Raw genomic sequence first — 15,603 nt, 5'->3', positions numbered from 1 at the left:
AGCACCATCTCACAATACAAAGCACGTGGCAGATAACTTGCTGAAGAACAACAGAAACAGTGCTGGATTGCTATATATCACTGCTGCAGTATTGGTATTTTTAGAGGAGGACTTCAAGGCACATTGCAACCTAAAATGACCGAATGTACAAAATGAAAACCGTCTCATTCCTCGTCTATAATTACACAAAAACATTGCGCGCAAAAGGTTAAAGAACATTACTCCATTATCAAATTATGAGTGTTTTACCTCTACCTCCGTCTGAAAGCTGCAGTCCTTATTTGGAAAAGTAAGCACTGCACTAAAAAGATAATTGAATTACACTACGAGGAATCTGAGATATTTATTCAGTTCAGTGCTTCTCGATCTGAAAGCCTCAGTGTCTCTTTCAGACAACAGACATGCGGTGAAACAGTGAAACCAGTGGATTCCACCATTAACACCGCCAGCTGCAGGTCTCCCCTCCTGGGACCGAACCAACTGGACTTCACACATGTGAAGCAGAGTGGCATCAGTTGACACTTCAAACGGAGGCGACGCAGCTGTGACATCTACAGCTTCCCTCCCCAGGAGGACCTTAATCCATGTTTGAACACACAGAGCTGAGAGCGAATTAAAGCCGACTGATGGGGATCAGTGAGGAGTTCAGATCTAGCTTTACTTAAGATTTGAAAAAGTCTGGTTTCTTGGCTGCAGTCCAATTTAAATATTATTTAGGCAGTGGGGAGAAATGTGCATATTTTACTTTTATTTCCTTTTTAATGATGTATTTATTTTTTCCCCCCAAACATGGGACCAGTCCATGAAGATGCCTGCAGCCGAGCCCTGAAAGCAACTCCATAGTGCCGAGAATTATACCACTGTCATCATGCCTGCACACTAAATATGAAGCTAGAACCAGCAGCTAGTTAGCTTAGCATAACGAATGAAAACATGTAAAACTCTATCTGAAGCTCATGCCGCTGTTTTGAGTCTTAAAAGGATTTTAGTCTCGAAGCCTAAACTTCTGTTTTGCAGCCACAGACAATATACAACAGTCTCACAAGCTGACTCCCCATGACTAATAGACTAATAGACTTTCTTTTGTAGTTAAAATTAGTTTTTCCGGAACACTTTTTTTAACGCCCCCCATGTTTTCCACATTTGTTGCTGTGGCCGCAGGAGCAACAACCAGCTCTCCACTAACTGGAAAACTGCAAATTTCAGGCAAACAGGAAGGACTGCAGGCACAACGATTGAAGTATTTTTGAAGAACTGACTGTGAACCACTTTTCTGAAAGCGGGTAATTCCCGCTCGCATAACAGTCTCTGGCCCACTTTGTCCCACTCTGTCTCTGCTCATCTTCCAATGCTCGAGCGAACACTTAATTACCAGCCATCAGATGTTACTGGTTTGAGAGGGTAGGCGACTGGCCGTGCCCTCTGACCTCTGGCAGAGACGCCACCGAGTCTCATCCCAGTCACAAGGCCCTCTTGTTACTTACCGCGACGCCGTTGCCCTTTCTCCCAAACCGAGCACACAATCGTCACACTCTTTCTTCTGGGTGCAGACCGTTATCCCACCCAGAGCCGCCATCATAAATGCCATCCTCCGCACCACAGATGGCCCAATTGTTTCCCTCTCTGTGACTCGAGAAGACGCGACAGCATTCGCCCCTAAATCCACTCAGAACTCCTCGTCCAGCTGATCATAAATATGATGAAGTAGATAACCCGGGACAGAAATGGGTGCCTGGCATGCAGGAGTAGGATGTGACGGGAGCAATGGAATGATTATTGTTCGACCAGACTGCTGCTTGTAGGAAACCACAAACCAAGAGAATAGAGCATAAAGACGAATACATCTGTCTTGTATTCCCTGATAAAACATAATGTCCTTAAACCAAGTGAGAGAAGTCACTACTGTTACAGTCAATGAGGTAGCCATGCAGGTGTTTGGAATTTCACACCCAATAAAAACAGCATAACGAGAAGAACATTGATGTCTCGTATCCTGTACTGCATGATGTCAAAAGTGTCCATTGAAGAAGCCACTTTCACTACATTTGATGATTGTAATTCAGAGAATAACTAAATTCTCCACCACGTAAAGGACTGTAGATGCAGGAGTAAAAGACTTAACACACGTATCTGTGTTAAACAGGATGGTTTATGTCTGAGTTTAAAGGTTATCCAAACAAGAACCCTACTTGTGGAAAATTACAAAACTATCTGCCACTTAAACCCAGAATATTTACATTAAATGTTCCTGTGGGAATACACATGATAAAGATGTTTTTTAAAGTTCATGAAGTCTATGCAGCACAATTTATGACGCCACCGAAAGACTGGACACGGGCCTCTGGAGCATTTCCTGTCTTAAGGGTTTAAGGGGAAAGGCTTCTGTTTATGTATTTTCTAGGTTTATCTTAATGTAAATGAACTGGGGAACCTTGGACTCAATGCAGAAAGTCATTTTAAGTGGATTTATGCAGCCTGAGTGGACATAATCATATAATAAGTTGCATTTGAGCCAGTTTGGTCTTCAATATAACTTAAATACAAGGCTACAAAGAACCTGTACCGTTGCTGTCCATTGCTGACACAAAAAAACTGTGTTTTTGCAGCTGCACTTCTGCACTGTGCAGTTGACAAGACAATCACATGAAGGTGGCATGCAGCCTGGGACAGTGATGTGCTAGACGGCATCCTCTGGAGAGCAACAGTGTGAACATCGACTGCTGGTTTTGCATGTTTTAACGCATTCATTGCAGATTATCTATACTTTATATTTGGCAACCATTTTCCACCTTCCAGGCATCATTTAGTTTTACTGCACGTGTTGGAGATTCAACGTGCAGTGACTTGAAACATGCCTGAGTTGGAGCATTCATCCCCGTAAACATGTCAAATCAATCTGCACCTACAAATGCAGTAAAAATGTAACTTTGACAACAATGGAAGCAGACATGATGTTTACTGTGATGGATGGCTTAAAAGGGAACTCAACCAGACAGAGTTGGTTGGGACAGCAATTTAGATAATAACAATAAACATCTGGGAGGGTGGTGTTAAAAAGATGGGAGCCTATCGGACCTCTGCAGCCTGCTGCTCATCTCTGCATAAGGCTCCGGGCTACATTAGCTGCTACTAGCATAACACACCTGAATCTCCCAGTGAGGGTAATGTAGGTGCCAGGTTCGGACCTGGAAGAAGAATGTGTGAATTAAATATACAGATAATAAAGGTTTTGTCCTTTCCGAGAGCTCCTAACTCAAGTCCCTGCGGGTTGAATAAATGTGCAAAAGGTTGCTTAAAAATTTGCATTTTTAACACTAAACGTGGTTTGAAAAATGGTCAGCTGTGATGTAAAGTATTTGTGATTGCATTAAAAACATGCAAAATCATGTTTGAAGTGAATCACGAGAGCCAACATGTGCTTGGACACGTGTGTTACCAAAACAAACACACACAGAGACTGAAACGCTCAAACATCGACAAAAAGTGACGTGACATCGGATTCAAAATGTATCACCAGACAGGATACATTCTAACCCGCCGGGGTTACCTTTTAGGTTACTAACTGACGCGCACGCTCTCTCGGGCAGCAGGTGGCACTCCACCGGGAGACGCCCGTTCTCCAGAGACGCCCAGCAGCTGTCCTGCAGCACCTGGCAAAAGCTGCGACAGGGCAGGTAAAGGGGCGCCGGGCACCTGGGCGCCAGCAGGAGGCAGAGGAACCACTCTGCGCCGTGGTGACACCGCGCCCTCGTGAGCCACGCCCACTCCTGTAGGACCGCGCCCACCTCCTCCACAGATGTGTGGTTGAAAAAGTTGGGCAGCGTGAAAAATTTGGGGCGTTTGCCGGAGCAAATGGGCCAATCAGAGGGCACCGGGAGACAAGACTGGTCAGAAGCATTGATGCGACTATCAGCGGGGGTTAGGTCAACTATAATCCTGGTTAAATTAAGAGCCGGGACTTTATCACCTTCTACATCTGACCTAAGGTCAGATCCTGGCCCATCCTCTACCCCGATCCCCGACCCCTTTCCCACCCTCTCCTCTCTGAACCGGTTTGCATTACCCGTGGTGTTAGGGCTAGGGCTCTCCACCTTCTCGGTCAGGCCTCTGTTAGTAGTCCTGGCGGTCGGGGTCGGGGTCGCGTCCCACGCCTCCACAAACTTACGGATTCCTGTCGCCACGTTGATAATTTCTTCCCCAACCCCAGATAAGTTGTCATCCTCCTCTTCTTCCTTCGTCAGCGTGCCATTGGCTGTCGTGTTGGCACCCGTCGTTCCGGCTGGCGTTGTCAGCACTGGAACCTGGGTGGTGTCCTCTCGAGCTGGGTACCACAACCAGGCATCCAAGCTCCCAGCACAGAGAACCAGGAGAGGCAACAACGTCTGGATCCTCAACATGCTGCTGGCTCCTGCAGAAGTCCTCCAAGTGTCTCAGCGTGCAGCAGCACTCCAGTCCACACAGTCGTCTCACTGTTTCCTCAAGCGCCACCTGCTAGCCAGCCGGTCAACAGTTAAATCCAAGCAGTTTAAGAGGCCACTTAGCATCCACTGAATGAAAACCAAGACATAAAAACTCTGCTCACTCTCAGAGACCCTCCCACTAAATGCAAACCTCATGAGAAAGCACTTACATGGGCAGGGGGAGACCCAAAGTGTGGAGGCAGGCTTGCTTCACCGCTGATGGATGTCATTGGTTACTCAAAAGTTGCCCAAACTCACTAAAACTCCTCCTCTGTGCGAGTTGATGAGTGGGTCCCCTAAGACCTTCTCTGCAGCACAGAGAAAAAGCATGCAAGCATTTCGTGTTTCCACAACGATACACCCGTTCCTGCACGGAAATAACCTCAGGGAAATATGGAGTTTTTAAATAAGTACATAAGCCATAATGGACAGGTTTAGTTCACATTGTGCCAAGCGTATAGACACGGGCATCAAGTTCAGAGCATCAGGGGAGGAAATACTCACGATTATGAGTATTATCTGGATTCTCTCTCGTCTTTGCATGTCCCTTGTGGAATACTTCACACTAAAATTCACCCGAGACGGGGGTTATCAAGTGCACGTGGCACACAAGTAAAAAGTTGAATAATGCACACTGCCGCTGACAGCTTAAGATAACACAGAGAGCTGAAGTTGAGAAGAGAAATGATTTTGGGAACAAACGTGGTGTTAAGTAACACAATACGGGCACGTCTGTGTGATTTACGGGCTTGGAGGGGGGGAACCAAAACAGGCACAAGTGATATTGTGTGTGACAGAACTAAACACTCTGGTGTATTCTGATATCGCTGGGTGGAAAGAGAGCAGAGCAGCAGGAGAGCGAGGCGTGAATGAAAGACGGCAGCTGAGAAAGTGAGGGCGTATCCGATTGGATCGATGTCTTAAGCTCCTCTCCCGGGGGACCGGCTCCATTGCCTCATCGGAGAAAATCCTCGGAAAATGCAGCACTTCCAGGTTCTCACAGATGGGCGATACGGGACGGAGGGATCCCCCCCCCCCCCCCCCACCTACACACCCTTTTTCTCCCAGGCCTCCTCCTCCTCCACACAGCCCTGTGTGCCCCCATCATCCAGCTACCCGCCTCATCTGCCAAGCTAGGACATCCAGCTGTTACACATTCCAGCCCTCAGACCTCCCACGCCCACGCTGGATGACATGTGGAGGCTTTGGAAACTGTTGCATCTTGATAATTTGTGCATTCATACATCGCGGCTGTAGTGCTGTCAGCATATGTGCTAATCTGCTGGACACTGAGCAGGAAAAAGAGGAGCAAAGTTTCAGATTGGATGCTTTGGGGGAGTGTGTGAAAGCCAGCTGTCCCTGAAGCCTAAATGCTAAATAATGAGGGGATCAGCTTTCCTTCACCGCCTCTTAACAGGTTGATCAAGTGAATCTTGACTCGTTAAACCTTTTAAAAAGGAAGCGTCACACTGTACTTAATGCAGAGTTAAGTTAATTATCTTATTATTATTATCTGGGGCAGATCAGCACTGGAAAAGTAAATGAACAGCATGCAAGGGCACAAAATCCAGTTATAATCATTTTCTGCTCTACTTTTAAAAAATGTGGGCATTATTAAGTTAAAAGGGGAAACATGTGAAAACAATGAGCCTTCACTGCGTTCTCACAGCACGAGAGAGACAAATGAAAACTGTGCAGCAGCAAGCATAGAACACGCTCAACAGAAAGGCTCACATGTCTCAGTCTTGCAGTAATTACCAAAAGGAATTACAGAGAGTGTGTTTGGGGAGAAACCAGACTTCCCGTCTACCTTGTTTTCCTTTTTTTGTTGATTGTGCCATGAGATTTATTTATTTTCTTCACCACAGCAGGAGAGTAAAAAGCATCACAAGCATGAGAAATTATGATATTACCTTTATTTATTATTATATTTCTCACATGAAAAAGCATTGTTCTTGTAACCGGAGAGAGAACAAACAAGTTAAACCTTGCTTGCTGTAGATGTATGGACTTTAAATCACATTACCGTGATATGTTCATGTTCAACAAACCAGTCAATAAATCGCCATAAATGCCCTCCGGACTCTCCCACGCGCACGCTATCCCTCCCTCTGTGTGTGCAACACTTTTCACCGCTATCAGCTGTCAGCTGCTCTGACCTGCACAGGGCCACTGGTAGGGTAAGTAAACACCACGGCTTCAGCCGGTTAGTGAATGTCAGTTTATGAAGGCACCTGGTGCTTTCCATTAGGAGTATTACACGCACTCACACATAAATATGCATGCAGCTATATACACAATACGGTCCACTGCTGCAGCTGCACATTACAGCTCCAGTGGGACGCTTCTGTCCACTCCTTAAACGGTTATATAGCATCAGTTTGTGACATTTACTGCATTTTCCCCATCAATCCTCTGTTTGCCCGCCTCAGTTAGTGAGTCCTCAAACTTCCCAGAATGCCTTGCAGCAACCCCCTAGAAAAAGTGCATCATCTGAACATGCCGATTCGATATGAATGCATAAGCGTCCACATACTTGTAGCCATGCAGTTTAGATAGAACGGCTACTTTGTCATAGAGCACTGAAAGACATTTGTCTCAGAGAGAGGAGGTTAAAGAATGAGGGGGTGTATAAATTGCAGCTGTGCTAAATTACCAGAGTGCCTAAATATCCCAAACCTCAGCGAATCTTCATGGCAACCAGATTCCCCCCGGTGCTGTAAGACTGTTCTAGGACTCATGAGTGAGTGTTTAACGGTCTTAGACCTGCAAAAAGAATCCCTCTGCATTCAGTTTAATGGGCTCCGGTTGAGGCGGGTGTGTTTTAATTGATTAAAAATCTCCATGTTTGGGGATTAATTTGTCCGACACTGTGAGGAGGCGTTGCATAGAGTTCATAGTCTGTCTCCACGATGTAATCACACAGTGATTGGTTGCATTTCTGTCTTTACGACTTGTTGCACACACGCAGATATCGCACAGACCACCAACTTAAAGGTTAACATACTTTTAGAGGCGTTCATCATCAACCTTTGCCTCATTGAACCTCTTAGTTGAGTCATGAAGCCTCTCTCACTCTGCTTCTCATCCCCTTTATCTAATAAACAGAAGGATGCACGACGATGGCAGAACATGTTTCTGCTGGTGTTTGTCTTCGTCTCACCGTGTTATTAAATGGTGTATCATGTTTCTGCCACACAGTTCTCACGCTCGGATGCATGTTAACCAGAAAACACTGGTGAGGATCGCACACATTCTCAAGAATTAGCTCATGCTTTCTGGAACTTTGAAAGTTAAATATTGAGCTCATGAAACAGTGTATGAATCCTGAAACAAATGCAAAACTATAGATATTAACAAATTGAGGACTTCCATGGACCAGCAGGTGGCAGCAGCACACAGGTCAATCATTGTGTTTCCTTCTTACATAAGGTTATATAGGAGGGCTGACGGTTTTAGTATCACCGTTTGCAGAAACTCCAGTTTTGGTCATTGTGTTTATGCTCTAATTAATAATTGAAAGCATTTTCCAACCAGTAACTCTTTGATCTCTTTCACCAGAAGCACTTTCTGACCTGCTCTGATTACTTATTAAACTGTAAACTATGATAAAACTGTGTTTTTTTGCAGCTGGAAGATGCTTACAGACACAATCTTAGACTGACAGAATGTGGTTGAAAATCTGCTTAAACTAATCTGATCTTTTTATATATTTCTGGCCATTTTTCTGTGAAAAGCACTAAAATCTGAAAATCATCAGCCTTAATCCAATCCTGACTGCACAGGTGAGGTTCATTCAAAAATAAACCACAATTGAATGTAAAATGCTACTTTTAAAAGCCCCCAAAAATAGACAAAACCCTTTACCTTTGTACATGTTTTGGTTAATGTGTTGATGCTCTTTCTATGGAGGTTATACACATAATTACTTTCCTAAGAGAACTTTGTAAACTCCAAAACTACTGTATTTCTTGTTTCCTGCACAGTGGAAATAAGAGGTTTTGTATGAAGTGTAAATGCCAAAGAAATAAAGAGGAAATGCTGCCACCTGTTGTATAAAGTCTGGAGTTCCACTGAGACAAACGAGTCTCTTTGCACCAAATCTGTACCAATATTTGTGTAACTTGGTTTAAATATCACGTGAACAAACATAGAAACTTCTTCATCGTGGCAGTAAGTCACCGACACTCCTCACTGATTTCTCTCTGTGCTTTACAGTTATCAAACAACTCAGATTCTTCAAACCAGAGAAGCAAACAAGTCCCCCGTGGGGCATCTGGGCAGAAGCACAGCAGAAATCAACACCCATGACACACACCCCCCCCCCCCCCCCCCCCCCTCGTACACCCTGCGGTATGTCGAAGTGGGTTTTTGGCACAGACAAAAGCAGGGCATTTTCAGACGAGAGGGTGTGAGACGGTCGCCCTTATCGCGCCTCAATGCACGATTCATTAAGCAACACGGGAGCTCCAAGACGAGACAGTCGACTCCTTGTGTGAGAATCTCAGTCTGTTGAATGAGGACGTTTGTTGTATAGGAAGAATAATGGGAGGTGAGTGTGGTGGAAAAAAAATCTGATGTTTTGTTCCAGAGAGGAGATGAACACCAGAGTGATCGACAGCAGACAATTAAAAGCAATTATGGAGCGTTTAACGTGATAAAAAAAGGTCCTTTTAGTTCTGTGTTGACGTAAATTAAGGTTGCTCAGCTGTCAGAGGTACATTTTTGCAGCATGAGCCTGAAGAGATGTGACATTCAGGGCCCTCGTAACTTGAGGCCTCAGTGCTGCAGGTGAGTTCAAATTCCTGCAGCTCAGATACTGTACTCGAGGGCAAGTAGTGCTCATAACCCCGCTGATGCTCACGGTGAGCCATAAAAACACAGACGCTCTTCTTCAGAAAACTACCCGCTCAACTTTTATTCAAAATATGACGTCAACACAGAAATTAAATCTGCTTCAAACTGCATTTTGAACTCCCACATTCCTCCGTGGCATTGTGACGCTATTCAAATACAATGCAGACGATGGAAAGATCCTATCGAGTGTGATGCATGACTTTAAACTGTCACAGCTGAAGGATTCTTAGCATTCTTAGCATCTGTAAGCTTGAGACAGGCGTTTTTATTCCTTTCTTTTAAGACTATTTTGGGGCATTTTGCCTGTATTAGATAGTAAAAGTATACATGGCTGGATTATGAGAAAATGACCCCCGGTCACTGACATGCTAAAAGTCCCACCACCTCTCCCACATAGGAGCAAGACACACAGCTTTTTTTGGGTTGTTTTGTGTCTTTTTGTGTGTTTTTGCCGTTCTTCTAAAGTCTCTTTGTGGTTGTTTTGCCCGTTTTTGTTGTTTTGCGTTTCCTTGTGGTCATTTTGAGTCTCTTCCTGGTTACTACGCGTCTCTTTGAATTACATTTTGTAAGTGAAAGCCATGGAGACCCTTTGGGCCCGTGCCCAAAAATGCATCCATTAAAGTATAGTGTAGAAACAAGTTGCAGTAAATAGAGTATGCGTGTTAAACACTGGACAGCAGAACGCCCAGACTCAGGTCATTTCCCCCACATGTCTACTGACCAGCCTCTCTTCATGCAGCTTTTAACAGTAACACTGTCATCACCTTCCTTTATATCTCTGGAACTGGAACACAAGGCCATAAAAACAAGAAGAACTCATTAATCTCTGCATGTCTGTAAGACTCCAGCGAGCTTCTTGTGTGAATCACTCTTAAAGAGGTTCTTGGGTCTTGGCAGCTGGCCAGTCGCCCCTCTGGGTGATACGAGCACACAGAGTGGGTTTGGTTCTCCGCGGTGGAACCGATTAATAAACTGACGTGATGTACTGTACATGGAAAAGATGACAACGGATGAGTCGGCTCTGTTTCGGGGGTCGAGGGCAGTTCAGCCTGAAGTTTTGTGCGAAGCGACAGAGAAAGGTTTCACTGTAGAGCAGCTTCACAGCCAGTAAACCTTTTTTATGTGAACTAGAAAGAAGTGAGCCGGTAAATAAAGCTGCCGATTAATGTCTGCTGTGAACAAAACGCTTCTGTTCGTGAGGGTTGGGTGCAGTGAGAGGTATCATGGCTTGTGTTCAAGTGCAAAACCCTTTTATATGAAACTGGCTTCAGGCTGAAGTTGATCTCCTTGCTAACACTCAGTTATTACGCCGGCACAGCCCTGTGCCGTTATATCACACAAGTTACATATATCTTTCATCATGTTTTATAGTTGGAAAACTTTTATGAGTAGAAAAAGATCTGTGAAGCGACTTCACTGTGTTTCCCACGTCAACAGGAACCTGCAGCAACAAATGTTGCTCTTTAAAGCTCATTAAGACCATTAAACCCACTGGAGCTGAAACAATCCATCGATGGTTTGATTTGCTTCACTCTGGATTTAAATAATTATATATTACAAATATTCTCAGTTTTCTCTACTCAGAAACCTCTCTTATGCAAGAAGGGATTTGTTTTAAGTTTCTTGAAAGCAGCAATCGGTTGGGATTAGAAATAAGACCGTAAAACAAACATGAAGCCATGAGAAACAACGCGTGCTGCTCAGACACGCCCGGCCTTTGTCTCACCACCACAAGACTCACTGGAATCAGGGAAAACAACAATCTTGCAGTTTGTTTCAGGGATTTTAGCTGACGTTAAACTAAATATCTTGCTTAAGGGCACCTCTGCTGCTTTGTTTGGTTTCAGGACACACAAATCCAAAGCTCCAACCAGAAGCCGGATTCTTGCTCCTGCATTTAGAAATTAGGCTGAAATGAACCTTAATCTTTACACGCTGTTTGTGGGTAACCGGCTGATTAGATCTTAAAGAGCAGGAGCAGGTGGGAGAAGCAAACCACCGCCACCATTATCCCCATCATCTCCACCTCAAAGCCACCAGCTCTGCAGCTGGGAAAACAAAGCATTCCCCAGTGACGGAGAGCAGCGTCTGACCCGACGGTTCCGATGGCAGATAGAGAGATGGAAGATGGAAAGAAAAACATCCTCTCGCCCCTCAGCATGAGATCATACACCTCCGCTGGCAGCAGGTATAGAAAACACCCACAGCTGCCTTTATGGGGCTTTTAGAGTCCTGTATAGTGACGGTATCATTATTTACATACTGTTTTAAAAGGGCTTTGATGTTTCATTTGTCTGGCTGAATTTGAGACGCACACAGGAGAAAAGCTGTAATTACGCATAAAAATGGGAGTTAACCGCGGTGAAGCAATGTGCTCGAGGCTGCGTGGACAAATAAAGAGAAGCTGCCGTTTACTCAACCTCCTCGTTCTCATATTTGGCTCTTTCAGGAATCACCTGATTTAGTCCAATTTTGAAGTACTTTGTATTTTGCTACTCTATTAGACTTCAGAGGAAAATATTTGACTATTTAAATTATAAACAATAATAATACTAATAATGTAAAATGCTACTTGTACGCGTTGTCTTTAACTGCACATTTTCCTCCTGATGTAATTATCTCATGTGTTATGTTCCCTTTACGTCCTGAGAACACACCACGCAGCTATTCAGTTGACATGACTTTCATTACCATTTGTTGTCTGCTTTGATCAAATACAGCGTCGTATATCACGGACCACCCAGGGCAGACGTCTGCTGCTGGTGTCACAGCGTGCTTTAGGTAAGTGCTTACATGTTGCATAAACACAGTACATCTGAGAAGCGTTAAACGTAGAGAAACAAAGACGTTGTTGTAAACTCTCATGATTTGCTTCCAACACCGTTAAGACAGTCAATCATCAGTTAATGATGCTCAATGTGTGACAGGAGTTTTCCTTATTAGGTGGAGTCACTTCCCCACAATCCAACTCATCCTTTTCTACTGTTATTGACTTCCTACATTTCCCAGAAGACCTTTCAAACCAGCTGCTTTTATATGACGTAACGATTGCTTTAGCTCAATTTTAGAAACAATGTCAAATGTGCAAAGCTCTTGTAAAATGGGCTTCTGGAGCGCTGCTGTTGGTGTAAACTGACAAAACGGACAAACTGGAATAAGATAAACTTCTCTCAGAGCAAAACCACTTCAATTCTCACAAACTGACACTAAAATCTGACGGATACGTTTCTTCATCTGCTCTGCAAACATCTTTGTGTCATCTCATTCAGAAATAAGAAAAGTGCAACAACAGCAACAGAATTAGTTTCATCACTGAGAGCAGAGTTTTACATCAACTCCTTACAGACAATGCACCGGCCTGAATTCTTGTGTGAAGTCTGTCGGAGGGTTTCTGCATGTGTCTCTACATGAATGTGTGGGCTTGAATGTCAGCACAATGTTTGTGTGTTTTGTGTCGAGTGTGTGTGTGTGTGTGTGTGCAGCCCACAGAGGAGGGAAACCACAGCCAGGTAACATTTGGCGATGAGGATGAAATGCTTACCGACAAAGAGCCCTGAAGAAGGGGAAATCTGAACAAACCGCAAAATACCACCACACACACACACACACACACACACACACACACACACACACACACACACACACACACACACACACACACACACACACACACACACACACACACACACACACACACACACACACTGAAAAGCACTAGCATTCCTCCCAGCACTGATCTTTAATTCTATACTCTACACCTACATATTAATCCTAAAGAAGTAACGATCTGTAAAATACGTTTGTAATAAAACACCAGCACGCACACAAGCACAATATCAGGGATGGATATCTGAACGGTCCAACCGCAGGGCCTCGAGGGGTCAGGGGGTTCCTGGACCAGATGCTCTGTTCAAGTGAAAAGTCAATAAAAACACACCCAGCAAGAGACACAATACCACAAGGTGTAAAAGGACCAGAATGAGATGCAAAAACAGACACAAAGAAATGTAAAATAACCACAAAGAGACACAAAACAACCACAAAGAGACACAAAGCTTGTACTCGTATTGTGTCTCTTTCAATCGGACAGACTTGCTGAGATGTGGGGGGTGGGTCTGTGTCCAGCGGCCCATCGTCTCATAATGTGTGTACACACAATAAATGCACACACGCAGCTACAGACAGGGAGGTACAGTAGGAGATGCTTTGAGCTTCATAACTCTCTATTGACAAGTCCAGACATTCACATCGACCACAGCCTCATTCCAGCGTGAAGAAAAGCTCTGAGATCACGTGTCAGCACAGACACAGACTCATTATGCAGAGAAACTCAGCAGAAGTGAATGATAATGTCATGAATTTAAATGAAATAAGAACAGTATGAGGGTTGTCTGAGATAAGATGCGCTGTAGAGCCAATTTAAAACCAGAAGCTGCTTAAAAAGATACCGAACGTGCAGCTGTTTGACAGCAGTTTGTATTCTCTGCCACTTTTCTACACTCTTCCTGCAGAAGCTTTACGTTTTGCAGCAACATTTTCTTTAAAACACACAGTTAATAGATGTTTACAAACGTGCACAGTAATACCAGAATAACAGAATAATGCAGCTTCCACTCACCTCTGCGCTGAGACGTCATCTGTGGGGCCGCCACCAGCAGGAGGATGCAGGTCCGCAGGGTCAATAACGACCACCTGCCGCATCGACGCATCCTTCAGGTGTTTGTAATTTATGATTTTGACAAATAGAAAAACAATTTTAATCCTTTCAGAGGCTCGGAGTTGCGCTCATCTCCAGCGGACACTTTCTGCAGCTAGTGAGGAAAAATAAATCACTGCGAGGGGAACTCTCACCGACCTCCTGTCTACCTGGAGGCTGAGTGCACCTTTACGCGCAGAAGCGCAGCAGCGTACGGATGAGCTCGGTGCCAAACTGGAGGGAACTTCCTGCGTGTTCTTTTCAAAGTAAAGGTTCTACTGGGGAACAGTTTCCGCAGCAACAAGGTCGAAATGGTAATAAATGGCAAATAAATAGTCTATATGGATTCTTGCTTTATTAGTATAATATAATGTATTATTTGGGGGGTTGTATTAGACTATTTAAAGTTCATTTAATTTGATTAAAAATGACTATTGTGCCTGTTTTGAATGCTACAAACGATGAAAATATATAGTAAGTGTATATATTCCTATGTCAGCACTAATTAAATTGGTTTTATTCATCCCAATGATAAAGGAAATGCTTTTATCTTGAAACCTATATTCTCGCAGGACTGCCATCAATTAACTCACAGTTGAGCCTCGAGGCGTCACATTTCAAATGACTTTATGAATTTCCACTAAACTTCCCCTCAGGCTCCACAGAGCTGTTGAACTCACTGTGTCCAATCAGTGAGCAGTAGAGTGGCAGCTGACACAGATAGAAAAGTTTAGTCTGCTCGCTTGAGCTGAAAAAATGGTGCTTTAATACATTTAGGTGTGTTTTAACCCCTCCAATGACCCACCAGGTGTAATTAGCCTAACACCAAACACCTGTGTGAGCTGTGACCTCGGAAACGCATGCGCAGTAGAGAGGGAGACATGGGACATTATTCAGACAAATAAAGCCAGAGAATTAAGACTGTGTTTAAATGAACGGAGACTCTGAAAGCTGAACTTACCTCCTGTAGGTACAGATGTTTAACACTTCCAGTTGTTTTACAATCACATCAAGACTTTTTTCTTTTAAAACAAATCCCGCAGAGTAATTTTATTTATAATGGTGTATCATATTGATCGTAATGTGCACATGCAGTGTGATAGAGGAATCCAAAAAGTGCATTTACTCAATGCTTAATACAGTTATGAGGTACAGTATGTTACTTCCATGTTATGCAACGTTATATCTGTCTTCTATAGGACAGATTCAGCCTTTTCTACTGCTTTGTACTTGTTATTCTACATTTAGACTTTAATAAAATGTAAGTTTTGCTGCTTGGTATCAATAATCTTACTTAAATAAAACTGGGCAGACACTGTGTGGATTAAGACCCATAGTTTGAATAAACTTTATTGCAATTGTCAGTGGACAAAACCAGCCAAGGCTACTGAGTTTGTGGGCTTTCTATCAGTAAATCCACTCCTGAGATCCTCAAAAGTGATCTAGAACAGAAGCTTTACCACATGAGAAGTCCAACCAGCCTTTATAACAGCGGCAGGGAGAGAATCTGCATCATAGACTCGGGCTGATGTAAGTTTTCCATGTGTTCAGACATGTTGGCCTTCAGTGTGGCACCTGTCTGTGGTCCGG

At 43.9% G+C, this 15,603-nt stretch overlaps 1 protein-coding gene across 8 annotated transcripts in view; it reads right to left on the bottom strand.

Moving 5' to 3' along the window:
• Positions 1–14,172, bottom strand: part of LOC306715453 (uncharacterized protein) — a 31,019-nt gene extending 16,847 nt beyond the window's left edge. For 5 of the 8 annotated variants that reach the window (XM_079185830.1, XM_079185829.1, XM_079185831.1 and 2 more), the window contains exon 1: positions 4,064–4,582. In XM_079185830.1, the coding sequence (XP_079041956.1) occupies positions 4,064–4,397 (334 nt within the window). In that variant the 5' untranslated portion in view covers positions 4,398–4,582. Of the gene's footprint in view, positions 1–4,063; positions 4,583–13,935 lie in introns of those variants that run through there. The other 3 variants (XM_079185834.1, XM_079185836.1, XM_079185835.1) reach the window with 2 other exon arrangements.
• Positions 14,173–15,603: the final 1,431 nt, after the last annotated feature.

This window comes from Pholis gunnellus (assembly GCF_910591455.1).
Source record: "Pholis gunnellus genome assembly, chromosome: 24".
Classification (NCBI taxonomy): Eukaryota; Metazoa; Chordata; class Actinopteri; order Perciformes; family Pholidae; genus Pholis; species Pholis gunnellus.
The sequence above is the reverse complement of the archived record's forward strand: the minus strand, read 5'-3'. Positions and strand labels throughout refer to the sequence as shown.